The sequence below is a fragment of the Hirundo rustica genome, chromosome 7, assembly GCF_015227805.2.
Source record: "Hirundo rustica isolate bHirRus1 chromosome 7, bHirRus1.pri.v3, whole genome shotgun sequence".
Taxonomy (NCBI): Eukaryota; Metazoa; Chordata; class Aves; order Passeriformes; family Hirundinidae; genus Hirundo; species Hirundo rustica.
The window spans coordinates 18349783-18374964 of record NC_053456.1 but is presented as its reverse complement, the minus strand read 5'-3'; the positions used below and the strand labels follow the sequence as shown (position 1 = coordinate 18374964).

The 25182-nt window shown below is 36.5% G+C and overlaps 1 protein-coding gene across 4 annotated transcripts in view; it reads left to right on the top strand.

Annotated features, from left to right (window-relative positions):
* Positions 1 to 1682: 1682 nt before the first annotated feature.
* Positions 1683 to 25182, top strand: part of TTC21B (tetratricopeptide repeat domain 21B) — a 35369-nt gene continuing 11869 nt past the window's right edge. The window contains exons 1-20 of one of the 4 annotated variants that reach the window (XM_040070166.2): positions 1683 to 1763; positions 1960 to 2089; positions 3063 to 3173; positions 4336 to 4502; positions 6637 to 6759; positions 8195 to 8352; positions 8743 to 8827; positions 10264 to 10362; positions 10951 to 11143; positions 12041 to 12138; positions 12641 to 12841; positions 14640 to 14769; positions 15259 to 15416; positions 16340 to 16564; positions 17323 to 17561; positions 17869 to 17941; positions 18966 to 19076; positions 19440 to 19578; positions 21029 to 21135; positions 22433 to 22621. In XM_040070166.2, the coding sequence (XP_039926100.1) occupies positions 1683 to 1763; positions 1960 to 2089; positions 3063 to 3173; positions 4336 to 4502; positions 6637 to 6759; positions 8195 to 8352; positions 8743 to 8827; positions 10264 to 10362; positions 10951 to 11143; positions 12041 to 12138; positions 12641 to 12841; positions 14640 to 14769; positions 15259 to 15416; positions 16340 to 16564; positions 17323 to 17561; positions 17869 to 17941; positions 18966 to 19076; positions 19440 to 19578; positions 21029 to 21135; positions 22433 to 22621 (2817 nt within the window). Of the gene's footprint in view, positions 1764 to 1934; positions 2090 to 2190; positions 2289 to 3062; positions 3174 to 4335; positions 4503 to 6636; positions 6760 to 8194; positions 8353 to 8742; positions 8828 to 10263; positions 10363 to 10950; positions 11144 to 12040; positions 12139 to 12640; positions 12842 to 14639; positions 14770 to 15258; positions 15417 to 16339; positions 16565 to 17322; positions 17562 to 17868; positions 17942 to 18965; positions 19077 to 19439; positions 19579 to 21028; positions 21136 to 22432; positions 22622 to 25182 lie in introns of those variants that run through there. The other 3 variants (XM_040070168.2, XM_040070167.2, XM_040070169.2) reach the window with 3 other exon arrangements.

Here is a 25182-nt window from a genome sequence, read left to right as displayed (position 1 = left end):
GACAGGGAGCGTGATGCTTCTGCATGTGTCAGTAGTTCTGCCCTGAGTGACCTCAGGCAGCAGCTCTATGCACTGGAGTACACAGCCATCGAATACCAGAGCTGTCCTGAGTGTGTCCCAGGAGGCTCAGAGCAGTGACAGCAATGAGAACAGAGCATCCAAGAGTTTACAAAGACAAAGTGAGGGCAGAAAATAGTACCAGATCCCTGATATTCCCCACCTTGGATTGAGAGCCAGTTTATTCCTGCTGGCTGCTGTTCACAAACAGGCTGCAGAGCATCTCACATTTGAATGCATTTCTGAAAAAGGTGAAATGGTGTTGGAATAAATAAATCATTGGTCTTTTCCTCAGGAATTTTAAAAATCTGTCTAAAAGCACCCCATTCCTAGAAGCAACCATTTGTGGACACCAATAGGGGAAAAAACAAAAGCATCTAGAAAGCGGGCCTGTTCCTTATTCTTTATCAATTGCTTCAGTGAATTTCTGAAAATAGTAATTTTGCACGTTTAATTTAATTTAATTTAATAATTTTATACTGCATTCCCCTACAACTTACAATGCAAACACTCATAGGTGAATACTGAACTTAACATGAAACCAGTTGATGAGCAGTTGTAGTCTGTATGCCTGCTTAGTGGCTCATGCAGAAATAAAATTTCACAGCCTTTTCCCTGAAATTCATCAAAAATTTTTCAAGGGAGGCAAACTTTTCTCTGTAAAATTGTTGTGAAATACATTATGAAAAAAAGAGGTCTACAACTTTGATTCAAAATGCCTAAAGCATCAAAATGAAAAGTATTTTCAGATTAATACGTGGACAAAATATGTCTTGAAGGATTACCTTAAAAAGTATGAAAAAAAAATCCCAGTTTGCTTCTCATACCTCTATTAAGTTTTAAATATTCTAAATGTGGCTTCAGAAGAGTCAAGCAGAACTTAAACAGAGGAGGAAAATCAGAGAATTGCCTTGGCCCGTAGGGAAACCCAAGCACGCTTATTACGCAGGGCTGCTTTGGCCCCTTCCTGGTGCTGGGGATGACAAGTGTGTGACAAAGGAACACCTCGGGTAATGGACTGCCTAGGAAAGGTCACTCTGAGCACTCCCTGCCAGAAGAGCCAAGCAGCTTCTACAAACTCCGCGCAGGCTGGGTTCTGCTCCTCGCACTTGGTGGCATCACTGCCGGCTTTCCTGGGGGACGGACTGCACTCCCAGTCCCAAGGAATGCTCTTGAGCAACCTTTGTTTCTGGTGTGTAGAAATTATGGCTGAGGATGCTTCCGCCTCCACAGGAAAACCTGCCTTTTACTAGTCTTTGCAACTCTAATTCTCCAGGAGGAAAGAAAAGGGGGGAAAAAAGATGAAGTTTCTCTCTCTGCTCTGACCCTATTTCTACTGTATTTCTAAGAGAAGTGTCACATAACTTGAAGTGTTCAGTTACATTATGAAACGGACGGAATGCGCCACTTAGTCGTACGTTCAGCCGAGAAAAGCGAGGAAACGAACACATTCCCAAAGCCTCCATTCGGCACTCCGGCCGTGAGCGCCCTGAGGCACAGCCGCCGGCAGGGGGCGCCAGGCGAGCGGGAGCCGCTCCCCCCGCCCGCTCCCTCGGCCTCCCCCGCGGCCGCCTTCCACGGGTTTTTCTTCCCGTGTCTCTCCCGCCTCCCTCCCGTCCAAGCCAATGGCAAGGCGCTATCTTCACCCTTCCGGAGCCCCCCCGCAGTGGGGTCGGGTAGCAACGATGGACGCTGAGGTGCATCAGGTGGGCGCTACCGCCGTCCCGCCCCGGCGGAGGGAGGGAGGGATGGGGGCGGCCGGGGGTGCCGGGCAGGAGTGCGGCCGGCCGGGCTGGGGCGGGACGGGACGGGACGGGATGGGACAGGGCGGTGGGCGCGGTGTCCCCGGGGCAGTCCCGGGCGAAGCGTTGGCACGGGTGACCCGCGGCCGCTTTCCCACAGGCGCTGCTCAATTACTACTGCCAGCAGGGGCTCTTCCAGCACGTCCGGGCCGCGGCGGACGAGGCGCTGGCGCGGCTGGGCGGGGACCCCGTGCTCCACTTCTACCGGGCCTACGGCGCGCTGAGGGCAGGTAACCGGGCGGGCTCCTCCCGAAACGCTGGGCTTCCTTCCCTCGCCTCCCAAAGCTCGGCCCTGAGTCCGCTGCGCAGGGAAAAGCGATGTTGCGGAGTCTGAATGTATTCCGTGTTGAGTAAATTGCCGGTGTGTTATGATCTGTCACCGCTCCTCCCCAGTTTGAATGAAGGTGATCTAGGCAGCGTCGTACCACAGTGAGAAATAACAAGTAGTTTTTCTTTTTCCATGGTTTCACGAACGTGGGTCAGTTAAATGGGTTCCTTGGAGGGAATTTGAGCCCTGCCCAAACGCATATTGCATTTGATCAGAAACTCACTAGTGTCTCCCAGCTAACAGCTCTTCCCTTCAAAGCAGCTGTGTTAATTTTGTTGTGTCCCCTGTCTCAGGGAAACTGACAGCTAATACCTAGTGGGGGGATCTTTATGTAAATTATACTGTTCTGAGAAGTTTATTTACCTACATGCATATTCCAAGGATGTCAGAAATATTGACGAGTTAACCAACACGGGGGAGGGCTGAGGCTAGTCTGGGAAGGTGTGCTGATTTTGAAGGGTTGTGTCTGTTCACAAACTCCCATATTTTTTTATAGAAAAATCCTTTCATTTTTTGACATATTGTCTATTTTGCTAATATTAAAAATATTCACACAAACGAGGCAAAATTCTGGTTATATAAAGAAACAGGAGCAAAAATAGCTGCTCTCTGCCCTGTATAAAACAATAAGTATGATTTTCATCTTTCTGACAGTTGGCAGAATTAGCACTTAATTCAAGTTCTTTGCATTGAGATGCTATTTTCTTTCCTGTGTGTGTTTGAAAGACTTGCACAAACAAGTGAAAATGGGTATATGCATAATGAACAAAAGCATGGAAGAAAAATAAAAAGGAAAATTTAAGTCAGATTGATGTTTATTGATATTCTTTGTCTTGAAAAGTGTGATAGCTTATTATGTGCTATTTTTTAACTAGGTGATGTCCAAGAAAGTATTCGACAGTTGGAGTCTATTAAAAACAAACAGGAGGTGTCACTTTGTACAATGATGGCTCTGATTTATGCCTATAAAAAGAGCCCTAATCCAGGTATGCCTGTTAAAACTTGCTGTTTCGTGTTTTAAACAGCTCTGTGTGGAGGCCTGAGAGTTGCAGGCTAATGCTTCCTAAGTTAAAAAGATTTACACTGGCTTTGCATTTGACATAGGATCTGTTACTGAATTGAGTGATGAAACAAAAATACCAAACCCACAAAACTCTGAAGCATAAGAGTGAATGTTAAAATAAAGCATACACAGCCAAACACTACATCTGACTTATCGACCATGATGAAAAATCTTTGAAGGAAAAAAAACCATGAATCAAGCTTCTTGTGATTGTTGTTCACTCATGTCTGGTATTGGTGCTTTTGAGCAGAACTGCAACTTGAAAAGTCTTTAAAGCCATGCCGTTTTTATCTTTCAAGTTATCCTGACCACACAAATGGAGAAAAAAAATTTGTGAATTTTGGTATCCCTTTCTCCAACCTAAAAGCTGGGATGATTTTGGTAAGAATTACATTCTCAAGATAAGAGTTGGTTTATCAGGTGGTTGAGTGGTCACTAAAGTATTGGTGCAGTATCTTTGTCACTGTGCAGATTTATAGCTGCTGCTGGCAGTTTGTTAAACAGTTTGATGTGAAACAGCTCTGACTAATGGCGTCACTCTTATTTGAGTCCCTGAGGATTAATTCTGCAGGGCAGCAAAATTATTGTGGATTTCGAGACTCTCTGAAATGAAGAGCCTTTCCTTCATTCATTAGGTGGGTCACCATTGTCGTAGCAGGAGATCAGGTTGGCCAGGCAGGGCCTGCCTTTCCCAGTGTCCCTGGGTGTCCTGTAGGTGCTGTGTGATGGCACTCAATAATCTGATCCATGTCCTTCCCTGACACCGAGGTCAGGCTGACATGCTTGTAGTTTCCCAGATCTTCCTTCCTGCACTTTATATAGAGATGGACATCGCACTGGCTAACCACCAGTCATCTGGGACTTCCCCACATCTGGGACCTCCCCATCAGCCGTGCTGGTGGGCACCCTCTTCTGCCTTTTCCATCTGTACTGAGCAATGTTGCTGATTGGGTGGGATTGCCTGCAAGTTTATCAATGTACAGTACAGAACACAGTGTTTGCTGTGGAAGCCCTTGGCTTATGTGCCGCTCTTCTGTAATATTTTGCGAGGCTATCAACAAGAACTCTGAACAAAACCTTTTCAGATCGAGATGCTATTCTAGAGTTGGATGCAAGACTGAAGGAACAACGTAAAACAGCAGGACAGCAGGCTCTGTACTATGCTGGCTTGTTTTTGTGGCATCTTGGTCGTGAGGACAAAGCCCGTGAATATGTTGATAGAATGATCAAAGTTTCTGGTGGTGCTAAAGAGGTAATTGGTTTTTACCTTCCTTTAATGTAAAAGATTAATAGGACAGTGCATACTGTGAAGCTAGACTGCTGGCATTAATGCTGTTTGGAGGTTGTCCTGAAGTATTTCATGTTCTAGAACTTTCCTTCTTAACTGTCATAAATTAATTTGACACTGTCATAAATTCATTTCATTCATCCATAATGATTTTTTTGTTGACTAATATTCATTTTCACTTAGTAAAAATAATAATGATTTAATAAAGGAAGATAAATCAATAAATGGAAATAATATGCAGTTAAACCAGTATTGCTACTTGATACCAAGCCTCATAATTCCTAGCAAAAAAAATAAGCATGATAGAGATGTCTGGATCTGAAGGCTCAAAAATACCCAGAGGATTGGAGATATAAATTTTCAGCTGTTGTTAAAGGTAAAATTTGCCTAGAGTTTTACTGAAATAAGTGTTGTATATGGCATTGTCTTTGGCATTCATATACAGACATCACAACACATTAAAATCTTGAATCTCTAAAGAGGTTTCTGAAAACTTACTGTGTTACTTTTTTTAAAGGAGATATCAGCTTCAGTTCAAGGAGAGAAACATAAAAAAAATTGGCTTATATTTTGTGCTTAAACATCTTTGAGGCAGAGCTGTTAATTGTACAGTAATATCAAACAAAAATGTTACGCTGTGTGGTTCAGTACATTGTTCAATTTGTTTATAGTTCAATTACAGTTTTATGTTTGATCTTCACTTGAGTTATAAATCTGCAACTATTCTAAACATTAGTTTCTGAAAGTATAATTTAAGTAATGGCTTAGCTTTCAAACTAACAGTGATTATTAATTTAAATTGGTAGTTACTTTAAATAAGAACTAATTTGTTGGTTAATTAAGGACATCACAAAGCAATAATATGGTCGGTCCTAAAAAGACAAAGGACAGGTAATTTTGGTGAAATAGCAGTATTTATGACTTTGCTTATTGAAACAATGGTAGTTAGGTTTTGGTTGCTTGTTTTTATTCTTAGGAAATATTATTTGTATATGTAGCTTAGTGTGAAATATTTCCAGCTATTTAAAAGTATTTAAAGTAATTAATTAATTTTTTTAGAGACACATGCATAGAAAAGAAAAAGTACATTAGTATTTAAAAATAAAGATTTGTTGTTGTTATTGACTTAAGATTAGCTCTTTTTCTAGTTTGGTAATATGAAATTTTGTTTAAATGTTTATATCTGATTTTTTGAAAGGTGATTCAGAGTGTTTAAATTTGGTGAAATAGGATTTGTTTAGTATACACTTACTTTGATAAGATAGTTTATGTATTCCTTGTATAGAAGAATGGCACCTGCCTTTCAAAAATGCTTGAGTGTATAAAGTTCAGTTTCCATGCGTAACAAAATCATGACCCTGATTGTTAGCAATTACAAAATATGGCTCTTGTACTCACCTTTGAGTTGTAAATACGGGACCCATTTCTTTATGTTCTAAAAGAACTAGTGTTATTTTATATTTTAAATTTTCATTTTGATGGTAATTGTAATTTGATTAAACAATTCAGCACTTCAAAATAGGTTTTATTAAGCGATAATGTTTGGAACACATACGAGAAATTTCATTCGTTACAAGTAGTAAGTTCTTCAGTGAAAAGACACATTTCACCTTTTAAAAGTTTGTTCTTTTAAGAACACTTTTGAGGATTTGAGAAATGTCACGAGTTTTGCCTTTCACAAGGTTTTCTTTTTAATCAGAAAGTAGAAGAAAAACCTCAAGTTTCTCACTTTTTACAGCACCAGTATGTTTCTTGGTGTCTCAAATAAACAAAATCTTAAGAAAACATTGTGCTGAAATGTTTGCAGAAAATATTCTGTCTAATGTGATCACATCTGTGAGGTTTTGTTCTGACTGCTGAGCATGTTAGACTTGTTTGGCGCCATTGTTTTTGTTTGTTTTTTTTTTTTTTTCTAATTCTGTAAGTAAATGTATTATTAGATTAATTTAATGCTGGAATAAATTGCCAAATGTTAGGTTATATTATAGACTGGTTATATCTCTGAAGGAGTTAAAATAGATACTCAAAGTCCTTTTAGGCTAGTATAATTTGCTATTACCTAGTTAGCAAAGAATTCCAATTTGTGTTTTTTTAACAGGGTTTAATTTTGAAAGCGTGGCTTGATCTCACCTGTGGCAAAGAAACTCATATTAAAAAAGCTCTGAAATACTTTGATGAAGCACTGCAGGAAGGCAATGATGCCTTTGCACTGCTTGGTAAAGTAAGTTTACTTCATTATTTCAACTCTTCCTAAATGTCATATTAGTCTTGTAGAGTGATTGGAGAAATGCTGAGAAGAGCAGTGCATAATGAGCTTGGCCAAGGAACAGAGATACAGCTCAGACCCTGTAGGTACTTTAGGGTTCTTCAGACACCAATGTAAAAAGAAAGGTATAGATTAAATTCAGTCAATCTAAATGTGTACTGTGGTTATGATCTTGCTATGCACACTAAACCTTTCTATTAATGTATTTATATGTACAAAATGAGTTTCAAATCACTTGAAAATGTAAAAATGTATGGTCTCTTCCTTTTTCCATGTGACACCTATGCACATTACAGAATTGCTGTGTGCCAAAATGTAGCTAAACACTGTAGTGTTATTTTTTTTTTTAATATTGTTAAAGCTCTTTTTAAGTTGTCATTAGTCTGTTTCATGTGTTCATTTGTGCTCATGTAAACATCAATGATTATATTTCATTAAAGGAGTGGCATGCATTGTTTTCTTTACAAATTTTCTGTTTCAGAGCATATTACTTTATGATGCAGACATTGTTACTCATTAACATGATGTTTATTTAGTATTTTAAAGCTAAATGTAGAAAACATTGTTCAATGAATATTAGAAGACTGAAATTCTGGAGAGTGTGCCCAAAGGTATTTGTTTAGTTGTGTGTGCTTGGCTGCATGTGGACAATTGAATTAGATTAAGAGTATATGTCAAATGTAGTAGCTGTAATTAGGGTAATTAGACAGACAAGAATTGCACTAGGGCATAAGAAATTAACTCTCAGAAAGTGTTTGCATCATTTCTGTCATAAAAAGATGGAATAAAACAGGACACACACAGTCACCTGGAATATGGTAAATTCAAAGCATCAAAGCAAAACAGCGTTTAAGTCCTAAATTTATTTCTACTTGAAGTAATTTAAAGCTGTGATTCTTGACTTCTGAAAGTTTTGTATTTGGAATACCCTGTAAGTCGCCTTACAGTTAGAAAATTGTTAATTCTGGCGACAACAACAGTTACCTGCTGAGTGTGGGCTTTTACATGGTATGTTCCTCAGAGCTTGAATAAATGTTTCATCAGTTATATTAAATATCTAAAATACTTCGTACAAAGGTATTTGAAACAAAATAAAACAATTTTACTCTTCAGTCTGTCTTTTTTCTTGCTTGCAACTGACTAGTAAGTTGTAAATACTGCAGTTACCTTTGTTACAGAGTGCTTACCACACACACCAGGCTTTACGTGTCATCCTTTGCTATTTGATTGTTGCAATATGTCTAGTTGTGGTTGATACTCAGTAAAACTATTCAGGAAAGAGTTTTTTTCTCTCTAGTCTTTTTCCTGGTTTCCCTATAAAAGAACTTCTGAATCTTCTCACCTGTGTGAGTGTACAGGCTCTTGATATGGCTTTTCTTCCTTCCATTAGGCACAGTATTTTGAGGTCCGACAGAATTATTCAGGAGCTCTGGAAATTGTGAATCAGATAATTGCAAACTTCCCAAACTTCATTCCTGCTTTCATAAAGAAAATGAAGCTACAACTCGCCTTGCAGGACTGGGAGCAGACAACTGAAACAGCACATAGGTTGAGTATGAAGTAGCACACCACTAAGTTATTTTCTTGCCATGTTTACACCCTAAGGTAACTCTGAAAGAAAAGTACGTAGGTTTCCATTCATTGTTAATGAATCCGAATTAGTTGCATCAGTTTTTTAAAAATAAATTTCAAGTAAATAAAGTTTTATTAGAACCCAGCCGTGCAATTCTGTGAGGATGCTACATCGATACGTGAATTAGTTTTGGATGGAAGAGGATCTTTCTTGAAATAGGCATGAAGTAAGAGCTGTGCTTTCAGTTGAGATCCATGATGTAAAATGACTGTGAAATACAAGTTATTCTGTTCCTGTTGTAGGATAAAATAGGTAATTGAGCGTTTGGTTTGGTTTCTTTACATTCACCTTTTCTTTGGCTTTAGGCTATTGCAGAAAGATCCCCTCAATTTAGAAGCCATAAGAATGGAGGCCCTGCATCATCTGTGCAGGGAAGGAAATATATCTGCGGTGAGTCTTCTTATTGGCAGAATGTTGAACATAACATAGTGCATGTGGCATCTAGTCTCTACAAAGGCTGTCTCCTTCTCCTCATATACATTGGCTGATCCTGTGCTGCACTAATCTGCAGGAGGTATATTCACCTATTCTGACTTGAATGGCTACTCTAGCTTATTGCTGAGGTGTTACCTGGATGCCAAAGCTTATTGCTGAGGTGTTACCTGGATGCCAAAGAAAAGATAATTTTTAACCTCCATCTTTCTAGAGTACAGGTGTCAAGTTGAACAGAAATCTGATCTTGACAGTTAACTGAATTATGTTGATTTGAATCATCAAAGTGATCTCTTTTGTTTAAATTCTGTGTTTTGATAAATTCATAAGTTATTGTAAGCCTTCCATTATTTAAAATACTCTATTAATTGAAGTAAGGGAAATAATAGTCTTATAGTGATCGGTTTTTGGAAGTGGGTGATAGTTGTTACAAATGTGTTGTTCACCATTTTTGACAATTATTGTGGTTTTTTTTCAGCTCTGAGCATTCTATGCTACTTTTTCTTCTACTCCCAAAATCCATTTTCTTGCAAAGGGCTATATGTATACGTATGGCACTTTTGTATGCACAGCACTTGTGCCATTTTTCAGGAAGCTCTAAAATAGTTGATCTAAATTGTCACCAAAAATTAATTTGATTTTTTTTTTCTCATTATGCAAAAATACTGTGATAATTTAAGTCGAAAGTTAGCAAAAAATTGTGTTTGCATTGTGTTGCAGATGTTTTCAAATGCTAGAAGGAAAGGTATTTATGTTGTTTAACACATTTTCAGCTATTGCAAAGAAATCATTAGCCTCCTTACACTAGGTTTAAGTCTTATGCACAGTCATGGGAAATATGGAGAAGTAATAAGAATTGCTGACTCCAGTGAAGCCATGCAGGAAGGAACCTTGCTGGACATGGTAGAGTGTTTACTAAAGATTCTGAAGTAAAGTGTCACATGTAACTAAGAGCCATGTCTACAGAAAAAATTGGAGGCCTGTTAGATTTACACATTTCAGGTGCCTGCATCTAAAACCATACTAAAAAACTTGTCTACCTTATTATTGTATCCCCAGAAAATCCCCTTAGGTGTTTTGAGAAAGTAATGTTAAAAGCACTTGGAAATGCTTTTCTTTTGAGCATGCATGTCTTATATCAGACTTAGCTCAAGCTTTCACCTTTTTAGAGCACGGATAAAGAACACCCGGTCTGTGTTTATTGTCACTTTACTATTCCAAAGTATTGTCTCAGGAATTCTCAAGTCTAACTCTTCACCCTGAAAACCTCTGAATTTACATTTCAAGACACTAATGTATAGTAAAAATGTGAGTAGTTTATAGTGCAAACTCTTTGATTGTCCTAATTTGTTAATTCATTCTATTATTTATTATATTATTTCTTTTTCTACAAGGCTTCAGCAAGACTGGGAGACCTAATTAAAGCACTGGATAGATTAGAACCACGTAATTCTGAGCTGTTCTGTAAAATGGCTTTAGCTTTCAGTAGAACAGTGAGTATGCTTTTTTTTTTCCTTAAGCAGCATACAGCTATCTGTATATCCTGGTTTTGTTGTATTTTTTGGTAGACAGATGTTCAATGTCTATTAAAAAGTAGAAAATTGTGGACAATTGAAATAGATTAGCTTGTGTAGCCTTGGTAGCCACATTTTTCAAGTCTTATATTCAGCATGAATTACAGTGTTTAAACCATCTCATTCAAAAAATGGTTTTACTGCTTGCTTTTAAGTGAGAAATAGTGAAACTGCACTCAAATGTTCACCAACCATCTTCTTACTGTAGGAAACTGACAAGGTTAATCACATAACCTTGAAAGTGAAGGTTTCTTTAATCTCTGTATTTATCAAAAATTGCTGTAAGGAGGCATTCAAAGCAACTATTCCTTATTGTATGGTATTGTATATTTATGTTTGAATCCATCCTCCATTAATGTCACAGTTTTTATAGAATTACTACAGAGTAGTTTTATTTTTGGATGAGAAGATGTTGTCTCTACCGATCTGGCTATATTCGGTATGTTTGTCTAATTGAATCCAAAAACCAAGAAAAGCTTAAGGCTTAAAGATTGTTCTTACCATTAGTGTGGCCGGAACCAGCTCATCCTTCAACATACACAAACCTTAATACAAAGAGCATTTGATTTGGCATCTGACAATGCAGAATTTGCTACTGAACTTGGCTACCAAATGATTTTACAAGGGAATGTGAAAGAAGCTCTGAAATGGTACAAGACTGCTATGACACTTGATGAAACAAGTGTTTCTGCGCTAACTGGTAAGGTCTTACACTTCCTTTTGATTTTTACTAGGCAACATTTTTTGATCAATTTTCTCTATTACTGGAAAATTTAGAGCTATTAGAATAGGAGCACATGTTTTCAGATTCATTGTGTGCTTTGTTCCTTGTGGCAACTGTGTCTTCTTACTAAATGTACTTTTGGTCTTCCATATTGAAAAATGAAGCCTTTCTGTTCTAAATTAGAGATCTCAAAGTAATGACATATTGCTGTATTTTACTTACTTTATTATTTAATTTCTGTAGTGCCCAAGAGCTAGGGAGCTCTTAGGCACTACAGAAATAAGAAAATCAAGGACATGATAGAACAAGCTGTCCATGTCCTCATTTTATCCAAATTAGATTGAAAACCATAATCAAGTCAAAGCATCATGCTTTGGATGTATGTGTCACATCCAAAAAACCCCCACTTTATAATAAGTCCCATTTGTGTCAAGAAAATGGAGTGTAAGTATGTCCTATTTGCCTGACAGTTTTTTCCCTGTATTTTTTTCCTCCTTGACTGTGTCATGGCCTTAAACAGTACTAAAACTTTAGATGGCAGAAGTGGTTTCTGTGCTTGCAGATTGTTTTCCTTCTTGTACTTCTTCTGAATTTAGAAGCCAGATTTTATGGTGCTTCTGCTTAGTCTAGAACCAGCTGAAGATTTACTGCTTCAAACTGCTTTATAGCATATTAATGTGTCAATCGTGTATCATCTACCCTAGGTTTTTCTGAGTATGTAAAATCTGCATTACAGTAAGTGTTGATCCATTCTTTCTTTTCCTGTCACTGCTTTATGAAGAGGTTGAGGAGAGGAAAAGTTCGTTCTGGAAAAGAAAGCATGTGCTTGGCTAGGAAGATGAATTGGCAATAAAGTCTTTCCATGTGTTACAGGAATTATCCGTTGTCAGCTAATACAAGGGCAGTTAGAAGATGCAGAGCAGCAGTTGAAGTTTCTTAATAAAATTCAACAGTCCATTGGGAAATCTGGGGTAAGAGGCATCTTCCTTTACTGAGATACTTTGATTGCAATCTGAACTGTGGCCTTCTAACTATTACATGTTCTGTATTTCAGTCACTTGAGGAGAGCATTCTTAATGGTGTACTGTTAAGTCTAAGTTTCAGTTTTTATATTTAAGTTAACGTGTTGCATAAGTTTGCAACCAGGTTGTTTGCTTGCAGAGCAAAAACATTATCACTTTCTAGCTGTGTTTTTTCTCTGAAGGTAAGTTTGAAATGTCGGGGGGGACAAATATTAATTATTTTCAAGGTTTTGTGATCTGACAAATGTAAAGGTTCTTGCACAAATTAAAGGAATGAATTGGTAGAATAATCAAGTGTCCTTTACAACATAGTAAATGTCTTAGAGGATCCCTAAATATAAATAAGTGGCTAACATTAATAATTATGCAGTATTGTATGAGTAACAGATAAGTGTATCTGGAATATGCAGAATGTTTGTGGTTTTGTTTGTTTTTTTTTCCTTTTCTGTAGGAATTATCTTTCCTGTGTGCAATCCTAGCTATGAAAAAACATAAGAGACAAGAAGAAGTTTTTGCTTTATTGAATGATGTTCTGGATACTCACTTTTCATCTTTGCATGGATTTCCTCTTGGTGTGGAATATTTTGAAAAACTAAACCCTGATTTCTTGCTAGAAATTATTAGAGAATATCTTAATTTTTGTCCAGCACAGGTAAGCACCTCTAGATCGCAACTGTCTGAGAATAGGATTTTTTCATTTTGAGAACAGTTAATCATGAAGCAAAAAATTTGAAAATTTTCCCTTTTAAAATGTGAATTTAGTTGAAGTAAGAGAATTTTTTGGGATATTACACCACTATTTAGTCAAAGTAATGATAAAAATATGTTTTGTGATGTGAGCAAGGGGCAGTAATGACAACTGAGGAAACAGGATATTTATTCAATGCACTCTGTGTGTGTAGTTGCACTGTCGTAGTGTCTCCGAGGAAACTGTTAACGATAGAGTGAATAGAGCTATCTCATTATGAAACCAGGATTTCATATTGGCCACCCTATTAATGAAATATTTTTGTTGCCTTAGGATATCTTTACAATATACATAAATTCTTTCCTTTGTGTGTTGGTAAAAAACAGTGGAATACTGCCTTTTAATGTTGTTGCTCATTCCAGTGAAAAATCTCACTTACTTATGTGGCTTTATTTTCTGTGGCTGGATTTGTATGCTCTAGTTTTAGCAACAAAGGCATGTAGAACTTAATAAATTGAATGGATACCTGACATCTTTAAACTAAGAGAAACACATTTAAAGTTTCTTTAAATAGTGTCTTCCTTAAAAAGATTATTCTGAAATAGCTGGGGGCTGACTTCTGTTATCCTGTCATTATTTCTAGCCTAACTATAGAACCTTTCCATAAATATGTTTATGTAGAGTTTTAAAATCTTAACAGGAAAACAAGTAGCTTTCCATTGTTAGGAGCTGTCTCACCATCTATAAGAAAATGGCAGTGTTTGAAAGTCTAAAGCATCAGTAGCAGTGGCATTTTCATGTCACAGGTGGCGATGATATGGTGACATTCTATGAGGTTGTGCTCTTATCTGAAGACTTTGCTGGGATATGTTCCAGAAATACTGAACAGCAGTGATGGTTTTTAATTTGGAATTAAAGCTGCTTTTCTGAATTGTGCTCCATAGAAAGATTTTTAGAAGAAAAGCCTTTGCTGAAGTTTCCTTTATCTCTTTATTGCAAAAAGGACTGCATGGTGTTTGAAAGCGAGGAGTTAGCTGGGTGGTGGAGGCTTCCATTTTGGTTTTGGGTGGAAGTAACTGTTTACTGTGGAAGTAACTGTGAACAGAATGATGTTTAGGTTGCCTTTTCCTTTTTTAATGTATAAACCACTTAGCAATTAGCTAAAGTAAGAGAGGGAAATGAATAATGTTTCTGATAAAGAGCAACTAAAACATGGTATACTGTACTAGCAGTTTGCATAAAAGTATCTATTTTTCAGCTTCTATTTTCAGTTTGTTGCTAGCAGTGTGGGTATGTTCTGTGGTGTGGGCTGAGGGTAGGCATGACAGGACCAGAACCTTTTCTTTCCAACCTTCTCATCATTCATTCCAACTTCAGCTTTCTTGAAATTTAATTCATGGTACTGCTGTGTTGGATGAGTTGGCCTGGCAATTCAGAATGTGTAACCAAATGTTTATAGCCTGACTCTTCCGCATGTGTCAAGTCTGAAATGTTTTATTGTCCTTGAATTCGGAGACTGTCTTATGTTCCTGCTGATATCAAGAAACTGCCCTCTTAAATTTCAGGGTTTTTTATATTTCTTCACAACAACAGCTGCTTTGACTGCAGGAAATAGCAAGGCTCTGCTAATGCTCATTTGAGTTTAAAGTGAAGCTCAGACTTAAAATGGAATCTAAATCTAAAACCTGTTGACTCAAATGCTGTTTTTTGTTAGTTTGTTTGGGTTCTTTTTGTGTTACTTACTTGTTTTATTTGCTCCTAGCCTGCAAGTCCTGGGCAGTCTTCTTCACCACTTCTCAAGCACTGTGCTTCAGTTCTTGAAACTGTTGTAAAAACTGTGCCTGGTCTTCAACAAGCTGTCTTTTTAATTGCAAAAGTGAAGTACTTATCAGGTAATAGTTGTATGAATGGCTAGTTAACTGCCTCCTTAGTTTAATTAATATAAAAAATTAATTTCACCCTTGTAAATAATGAATATTTTTCCTTCACTACAGAACACTTGTTACAGCTAAGTGAAGAACATTTGCTCTTCATTTTTGTCCTTTATATGAGAGTTTCTTTATTGTACTGACATAAAAATATAGTATTTTGTAATACAGTATTTTGTAAATATGGTATTTTGTAAACTGTTGTTTCCCAAAAAAGTTAATTTAATGAATGATTTACAGATAATTTACCACTTTACAGAGCAATAGGAACACGTCATACCTTTGACCTACTTTTGATTTCATGTCATAACCTTATAATACTTTGTATATGAGTTTATTCACTAGCTGTTGACATTTGTTTTAAAAAATTGGCAAATAAAAGTGCTATGTATATAACCTCTGTATTTCTTATTAACTGCTTTTTCACTTTCCCTTCCATTCCCCACTTCCTAGGAGATTTTGAAGCAGCCCATAGCAATCTACATTACTGTCTGGAAAGAAACCCTTCTTATGCAGATGCACACTTACTGATGGCCCAGGTGTATTTGGCTCAAAACAATACCAAGCTATGTTCTCAATCCTTGGAACTTTGTTTAAGCTATAATTTTGAGGTGAGTTGTACAAAAGAATGAAATAATTTTATTCAGTCAGTCATCTGAAGTTGTATGTTTTTGTAGATAATAATTTTCAACTGAACTTTTTAAAACTCTTCCACTGTAATATCTGAATGTTTATATGAATGTGGTATCTGAATGTTTATATGAATGTGGTATCTGAATATTTATCAAAGAAATGACCTTGAAGACAAGACTAACACCTCCCAAGTTACACTCCATGGGTCTTGCACATTGCATTGTTGACATCAGTGGAACTTTATGTGGGATTAACAGAGAGTTGGGAACATAATGTACACACACAACACCACTCATTAGGTCTGAGTTGTGCCCATATGTCTTGACATCACTTAGCTGAAAAATGCCATTTCTTTGCAAGCGTGCCCCATCTTCTTTCTTCCTCCAAGTGATGCAAGAAAGCTGAAGATTAATATCTAATTAGCTACCTCATTGAGGTCCTTGCCATTTTACAGAGCTATATTTCCCTTACAGACTTTCTGTTTCATGTGAAGTATGTTTTAGGAAGGTAAGGAGTGGTATGCAGGACTTGTGGCAAATAATGATTGTATACTCCCTTTAATTAATAGTCTTGTGAAGTGTGCACACAGCAGTATGGGAGACACTCAGAAGAATACCTTAAAATTCAGTCTAGTTTAAAATAAAGCAGAAATTCATGTTGTTCTATCCCAAAGTCTCATCCCGTGTAATAGTTTTCCTTTGTAATTAAAAACTTAATAAATTACTAGTTTGCATATTCTGACAATTCTTATATTTTCATAAGTAAATTTCTGAAATTGAATTTGTGTGTATTTGGAGGAAAAAAAGAAACCAAAGTCAATATTAAAAAAAAAAATCTTGCAAGGGGTTTGAATACTTTACATCAAGTAAAATTTGGAAACTCTTTATCTTATTTTTTTTAGGTGAGAGAACATCCTGTGTATCACTTAATTAAGGCCCAAACCCAAAAGAAGGTGGGAGAAATATCAGAAGCTATTAAAACCTTACAGATGGCAAGGAATTTGCCTGGAATGAGAAAAGCTACAGCTTCCTCAAAAACAAAAGGAAAAAGTATTGAAATTGATGCAAGTGATCGTGTGTCTGTGTTCCTAGAGTTGGTAGAAGCTCATCGTTTGAATGGAGAACCGGTAAGATGGCAAACCTGCTAAAATACAAAACACACCTGAAAACAATTCCCTCTTCCCATTCCCATTTCTGTTAGTTCAGACTGGAAAACCATCACTTCTTTTACCAAGAGGATTTGCTTAGTAAAATTTCCAGCATGTGAATATCTAGTTTGGGAACTTAAGTACCTTAAATTGTACAGATAAAAAAAACCAAACAAAAAACAAAACTGCTTGCAGGTGCTCAACTTTGAGTCTACAAAAGCCATTTCACACTGTTGATGTTCATTTGCTGGGATGTAGATCCCTGTTTTGCTGTCGGAATGCTTCTAGCAGTAGTTTTGGATCATGTCCTTATCTTTGTGCTACCAGCATCCCTACTCTCAGCTGTGTCTGGATAAGCAATAGGACACTACCTATGTATAAGAATATAAGAGAAGCTGTACAGTCCTGTGGTTTGGAGGCCAGCCTGCTCACAGCGGGGCCTGTTGGAGCAAGGTGCTAAAGACATTCTCTAGTTGAAGTTTGAGCATGTACTTGTATATATGCAACACAAATGTAGTTTTCTCTACTAAAACTTTTTATTTATAGTAGTCCATATCGCAGGAGTTTCATTTTAAAAATCAAAAACACTACAGCAAAACAAGTGGGTACTATGGTTTGTATTTTTTGTGGGCTTTTTTGGTTGGTTTGCATAATGCCCATAAATGCTTAAGATGCTTTTATTTTTGGCTGTTCATTGACAGGAACAAAATTATTTCTATTGTTTTTATTATTTGCAGCATGAAGCTGCTATAGTCATCCAAGACGCCATTAATGAATTTTCTGGAACACCTGAGGAGCTAAGAGTTGTGATTGCAAATGCAGATCTGGCAATTGCTCAAGGAGATGTGAAACATGCCTTGACTATGCTCCGCAATATTACGCCTGAACAGCCTTACTTTGTGCAAGCTAAAGAAAAAATGGCAGATATTTATCTTCACTATAGGAAAGATAAGAAGTTATATGCTGCCTGCTATAGGTAAAAGTTTGTGGTGTGCATAAATAGTTTTCTAGATGTTTACTGATAGCATGGTGAATTAATTTTTTCTTCCTTCTGCAATAAATGGGAAGTATTTAGTGACATGAACTCATTTGAGTAAATGTGATAAATTCTAAAATGATAATTGGAAGTCTTATTTTGAAAAGATATTTCAGGGGTTTTTTTGGTTTATTTTCAGAAATAAAAACTTAAATCTGCAGAGGATAAAATTGTTATGACCTTCTCTTGTTTAGATACCAGTATTGACATGTTAAATACTGAGCAAGGTTTTGTCTTCTGTTTCCAGTGACCTAGTAGAAAAACTGCCAAGTGCTCATACTTACCTTCTTCTTGGTGATGCATACATGAATATTCAAGAGGTGAGTGCTTGGTAGAGATGAATGGAATATTTGAGTCGTTTGTTCACTTTGTCTAGTTGAAACATTGTGGCATGCTGACTCTTATTGATTGATGTTTGTCAAACAGAAATTGCTTTAGGATGTAAAACAATAAATATTGACTACGAGTGACTGTTTAAATTAGAAACTGTTGAAAATACATTTCTTCTAAAAGCTTATTTGGTGGAAGTCAAGGAGGGAATGTTTTCTAGAAGAGCTCTGCCTCATAAGACTAACAGATACCTAGAGTGAGAGCTAAACTGAAATCACAAAGAGGCTGGCGATGTTTAGAATAGTGTTCTGAAACTTAAAATAATTCTAGGTGACTTAGTTCTCATGCTGATTGCTTTACTTAAATTTTTAATTGTATAGTTCCTATACATTCTTTGTATCCTTTTCTTTCTTGATGCACTGGAAATGCTATTTAGTATTGGCAGGAGACAGTGCAGTCAAATGGACATAGGAATTTGAAGGCTACATGTTTAAATTCACGTGTTAAAAAAATGCCTTGAGTTAGGACATGCACCTGATATTTAGATTACTAGTGTGGAGATCTGTAGATGATTAATGGTTGTTTTCATATTAAAGTTGTGTGTAGTTTCCTCCTTAATGAAGAATTATCACAGAAAGTGGAATTTGTTTAATCTACTATAACGTGTCTAGAGGACAAAAACATATCCAGCACTATTACATCTGCCTCTTTGTTAACTAGTGAAGATAGTAGTAGAGAAATTGCAGTTAAGAAAGAATGAAGTTTATTCAAACTCATTTGTTTGCCAAGTCTCTCCATAGTTTGTTTTAGCATGAAAATGTTAATTTTCGTTACACATTACACAAGGCTTTACACTTCCTGCAGTTTTATAGTAGCCATTCCCTCAGAAGTACTGTAGCTTATGAACGAGTAGTGCTTGGCATTCATTCCTGGAGTTGTTACCAGATTTTGTTTTCTTTTTACACCTTTTATCTTAATCTTTGACTTATATGTATTTATATTTTATTGTTAAAGCCTGATGAAGCCATACAAGTCTACGAGCAGGCCTTGGAGAAAAATCCAAAAGATCCATCTTTGGCAAGTAAAATTGGAAAAGCCCTAATCAAAACACATAACTACTCAAAGGTATTCTATAAGTACTATATTAGGTTAATTGAGTACTGTGTCAACATGTGGGCTTTGCTTGGGTAAAAGTATTATATTTCATAGTGGTAAAATAGACATTTTATCCTGAGAGTAAGTTTGTCGATTCCCTTCATATCATCTGGCCAAAGGCACAGTTGATAGATCCACACATCAGTAGATTCAAATCTGTTGAATTCTAGTTCTGGTGACTTGCAGTGGGTTTGGGCCTGCAGTCAAACCCATGTTTTATTACTTCTTCCTTGAAAAAAAGTAAAGAAATTTGTAAGCAACGTGTCATTAAATACCTAAGTAATGAGGTTGTTGTCTTTAAATTATACACTAATTTTTTCTTCTTTCTTCAAGGCAATCGGTTACTATGAGGCTGCAGTGAGAAATGGTCAACAGAATTTCCTTTGCTATGATTTGGCTGAACTTTTAATGAAACTGAAGCAGTATGAACAGGCAGAAAAAGTACTTCAGCAAGCTTTAGATCATCAGCCTGGTAGGACAGTTACTAATTCACAGGAAAACATACAATTTCTACTGTTATTTGTGTTTTCTGCCTGACTCTAAGGAGTAACTGTGTTCATGGGCACTTTTTTTGCAGTGGTTTAATTACATTTGTTAACCTTTGTGGCTGGCTGAATAGAGAAACAGTATTATTATTAGTCCATTCTGTAAGGTTTTTTTATGTCACTTTAACACTTTCATGCTTTGCAGGGGCACGTTGGTTTTCCATCTTGTTTACTTCTTACTGAAAGAGTCCTCTGATTTAACATTGTATTCCTGTCCTAGTTAAGCCTTTGAGGATCTGACTGATATAATAGTCATGCTCAAGACAGCTTGATTTTTCTAGTGTGGAAAAATAATTAGCAGTAAATCTAGTTTGCACCATGTACTTTAAAGTCTTACCTTCTGTCTTAAAATGAAGCAAAAAGTATTTTTTTTTTTTTTTTAGTCTTTATGTCTTGATAGACACACATTCTCTAAGAGAAAAAAATGTTTATTTTGGCTGATTGGGAAAATTATTGAACAATTTAATAATTTTTTATGGAAATGCTAGAATATCCTTTGTGGGGAAAAAAAAAGAATTATAGGAAATATACTGAAGGGAATGATCTTACATGGTCTACATTGCACACTCTTACCTGATTTAGAATAGCATGTCACAATTACAGCACCTTGAAGACCAGTTTTCTGATAGAATATAGCTCTAGATAATCCTTAATTTTAATAAAGATAAAACAAAATTTTTGGTGGCATCTATATTTTAATGTGGAACTGTGCTCAAGATACTGCTTTGTCAGTAGAGTACAATAAATTTAAGCCAAGGAAGGCTTGAATTCTTCAAATATTAATTTATGCTTATGTGTTTTAACCATTATTCAAAAGCAGCCTGCTGCTTTTAAGTAGATACTGAAATATTTAGTTAAAATAACTCTGTATTCATGTCTGTTCCAGACTCTAGCAAAAGAAGCAGAGTTTGAGGTCTGGCTAGAAATTTCTTCGAACGGTCTCATGCTTTTTGCATGTAGAGTAGTACATTGTATCAGTTTGGACATTTTTCATTGATTTTGAGGAGGATTTAGACAAGGAATGTCAGGAATGGCTTTATTTCCTATCTGCTCACATCAGAATATTTTCTCTCATGTCTCTGAAAATGCAAATAGATCTGACAGTCAAGTTGTTTTCTTTTTAATCTCTTTGCATGTTTCAATATCTTTGGCCTTAAATCTCACTTTGTTTGTAGTCTGTAATGTTTACTCTGCTTACTACCAACACACTCAGCCCACCAGCAACACATCAAATCAGATCACAATTCTAAATAAGTAAGATGGAGCTGTGAATTTTTCCTGTGAGCTCTTGCCTGGAGGATATGATGAGTTTCTTCCTCGTTTGACTTTACTAGGATCAGTTCCTTCAAGAATGTTTGTTTAATGTCTTTCTTACAGTTAATGAGTTGTCTTCTCTGATGGAAGATGTACGTTACCAGGTACTTCTGGCAAAAATTTACGGCAAAATGGAGAAGATTGACAGAGCTATTGTTTCATTACAACAGGTAAAGAGGAAAACCAAAAATACCTGTGAAAACTTGCAATGTCCTCATGTTTACTTATTCCTGGTTCCACTTTCATCCCATATTCTAACCATAATATCCGTGTGAATGTGGAAATTAAGTGTATGCTGGGGATAAAGCACCAGTGACTGCTGTGAAATGTAAAGTACATAAGGTGTAACACAGTCTGAGCTCTTTGGAAGCAGTATTATCTGAATTTTAGATCAGAATTCAGACTTTTACTGCAAGCCTGCAGTCTTTCTTTGCCTTCATTTGTCTGTGGAGCATAGTTTTAGCATATCAGGTGAAAATGGAATTGGCCATGATGGCAGCTAGATTACATATCTTTAGCTCAGCATTGAAAACCATTCACAGAGCAAAATGGAACAGCTTTCAAGGGCTTACCTGTTGTTTTGTTCTACTGCTAAACAGCAGTATTAGTAGTAAATAGCAATAATAAGATCTGTCCATTCTGCAGTTCAGTATAGTCCCTCAGAATGAGGCTTGAAAGAAAAAAGTTGGAAGCTAAATGTTTAATCCCTTAGAAAATGCTTTCTCAACAAAAAGGTTTAGCAAGAGATGTGGTCGGTACTTTCTGTTCTATTATACCTCCACTGTGTGAAAGTGAAGGTAACAGGAATGGTAAGCCTTGGTAACATCTTCTGACCAGCAAGAAAAGTCTGCAGATTGGTTAGAAAGGTAATTTTTGTATGTTAGGGCTTAAATACCAATATCGGTGAGATTTATCTTTGTTAAATTCTTAGTTATTTTTTCCTTATAATGTACTTTTTTCTCAAAGTTGACTTTTTCTCCCCCAGTTCTCCTTTAGTAAAATTCCCCCTTAAGCAGACTCCTTCTCTTACTCTTTTCTTCACTTCTTTAGTTCTTCCAGGTTTCTCACTATATCACATTTCAAAAAACTTTGTCTTTTGGGTTGCTTTTTGTTGTTTTTACTACTGCCCTCAAAACTGTCCTTCCTTGTACGCATTCTCTTTGAAATATTTTCCTTTCCTTTTCCTTTTGATGCGACATTCATTACACAAAACCGCCTGCATTTTGATTTTAGCAGGACTAACTTAACTGTCTTAAACAGCTTTCCTTTGGTTTTCAGGGAGCTGTTAGAAGTTCTCCCCAGATGTTATTTTGTGTTTTAGTTCTAATTGCCTGCTAGGCAAAATTGTTGGGGTGGAAGAAGCAGTGTTTTCTTCTCCAAAAACGACCAAGTATACTATTTTATAGTGGATAAATGGAATGAATTCCTTTGACAACGTTTGACTGCTCGCTGCTTTCTCCACACCAGGCTCGGGAATTGCAAGGCAGAGTGCTTAAACGGGCTCAAGTAGAACAGCTGGATGCAGTTCCTGCACAGAAACAGTTAGCGGCTGAGATTTGTGCTGAGATTGCAAAACATTCGACAGCCCAGCGAAACTATGAAAAAGCAATTAAATTTTACAAAGAAGCCCTTGTTCACTGTGAAACCAATAACAAGGTCAGTTCTCCCTCTTGACTGTTTTGCATTGTTTTCCCATTCAGTTTTTAGATGTAGCGAAACACTTTTCCATTTATCCACAGAATGGAATAATTTTCAATTACTTCTGCTTCATGATATATATAGAACCTTGAACTTTCTTGCCTTCATTGCTTATCATGATAGAATAGTTGCACGCAGTGCTGACTTCTGTCTCTTACAAGAGCTCCTGACCCAAATGGTGTTTGCATGCACTCACAAGGAGCCTGTCTTCAGGTACCAGTAGTGATGGAGATTGTTTAATCTTGTTTGGTTCTTGTCCTCTGAAATGAACTCGCAGTGATTTTGGTCAATACAGACAATTTCCATCTTTTCTGTGTCTTCTTTAGCAGTTTTAGACTTTTATCTGGACTTAGTAGGGTTCTGATTTTAGTCACAAAATGTTGCTGTTCTTGAGCAGGATTATTGTACTGCTTCTCTCTTCTCTGCACAGTCTTTCCCCACAGGTTGATGAATACAGGTAAATTCGGATTTATTTTTATGCTCCTCTTCTTTCTTATAATTTCATAACCCTGGGCTTTGGAGCTAAGAGAGGGAGAAGCAAAAGTCTAAGAAATTTATAATTATAATGAGCATAAAAAGTGTCATCTTTAGTGAGGTTTTTTCTAGATTAAAAATAAATAAATACAATTTTTATTCATTTGCCGTGATTTTCTATCATAATGATGTTATATACTTAAGTGTATGTGAAGACTTCCTATTTTGATGCTTGTTACTGACCAGCTGTCATATGCACGAGGTGCTAAATACATAATTTAGTTTTAATATTTGAACTCGAGTGTTGTTCCAAGAATCTAGGTCTTTCCTAAAGCTCCAACTTAGCGTATTTGAGACAGACTTTTCTCAAGACATCTTCTAAGAATGATATGGGGATGAAAAATAAATAGGGAAGGGAATAAAAACATCCTTAAAATGGTGATTTCCCCATTCTACCATTAAGAGCAAGGAGACTGCCTGTCATAGTATAGGTACAGCTGTGGCTTTGTTATCAGTATCAAAGCCTTACTTTATCTTTCATACCAATACTAAAATACCAGCATGGCATTTCCCTTCAGTTCTTGCTAAAAATCATACTTTTAAGAGACTCCCATTGTTACAAGATGTAGACATTTGTACTAAATATCTCTTAGATATTACTGAAGATTTTTGCTTTCATCCTACTTTGCTAGCAACACACAATACAGTGATATCTTAGAAAATAAGTCTCAATTTCTGATTAATAACTTGCTGCCCACTTGCTGGGTAATGAAAGCAAAATATTTTGTTACCCACAAAGGAATGGGTAAGAAGTAGTCCAAAGGAGTTACCTCTATCTATTTTTATAGTTCTTAAAGGCATTGCTAGTATAAGATTAGAATTGAATTCTTTTAGATTACAAAATACTATTTTGAGCTGTTAAGAGTCAGTCTGTTTTTCAGCACCTTCAGCATTTACTTTCCTTAAAATTATATATGGAAATAATGGAAATTCCTTTGAAGCTATCTGTACCTTGTTTTGTCAGAACAAAATCTCCTGTATTTTAGCCAAAGTGAGATTGCAGTCCGTGTCAGAGAGGAGTTGTGTTGTTTTACATGGTTAGATCTGGTAAACCCTCCCTTTGTTTCCTTGATCAGGTAAGAGGCAATGCAGTTTCCAGATGGAGACTTGAAGGGGATTGTGGATTGCATCATGCACATAGTTTTATAGTATTGTTGTTTGTGTTGGAGTTGAAAATTTAGAGACCACTTCCACTTACTAGAATCTAGTGTAGAACTCCAATTTAGCTGGCTTTTTCACTTCTTGCAGAAAGTACTCCTGGAGTCCAAGACTGCCTTTTGGTGTTCCACTGCGTTGTGCACATAAGAGCAGCAGCTTAAAGAAAGCTTTCATAGTTAAAGTTCTGGCATGCATGCATTCTCTGTTATCATTTCAGCGCTTATCCACCTGCCTTCCTGTTTCAGAATTACATGGTGTATGAGTATGAACAGAACTCAAGAAGGCAGGAAGAAAATAGTTGTTAAAAACTTTGCTAGAAGCCTGCATATTCTAAACAGGATGTTCAAAGCACTGTTCTAATTCAGAAGTGTTTCTCACAAGTGGAACTAGTGAAAGAATTACGATGCAATTATAAATACCTCCCTTTTGGAAATAAAAGCAAAACACCATCTACTGCTAATTTTGCTTTGTGATCAGTTTACCTTCTCTTTGCTTCAATAGAACCTTGATTAATCTGTGGTAACTCATGTTTATAAACTTTTCTGTGGCATTTTATTCAGAATAGTCTATGATGGGACTTCACCTTTAAGAATGTTTGCTGGTGCACATTTCAGTTTGTCAATATTTACTCTGTGGTGGCTTCTCAGAAATGGATTCACACAGAGTCTTAATGTGGTAGGTTGGAAATTCAAATAAGAAAAAAGTTTCTTCTGAAACTTACTTGTACTCCAGAATTAGTTGGTCAATGTTAATGAGATATTTAGCTTTTTCAATTCATTTAAAACTACTTTCACTTATATTTTTCCAAGAACATTATTCATACCAAA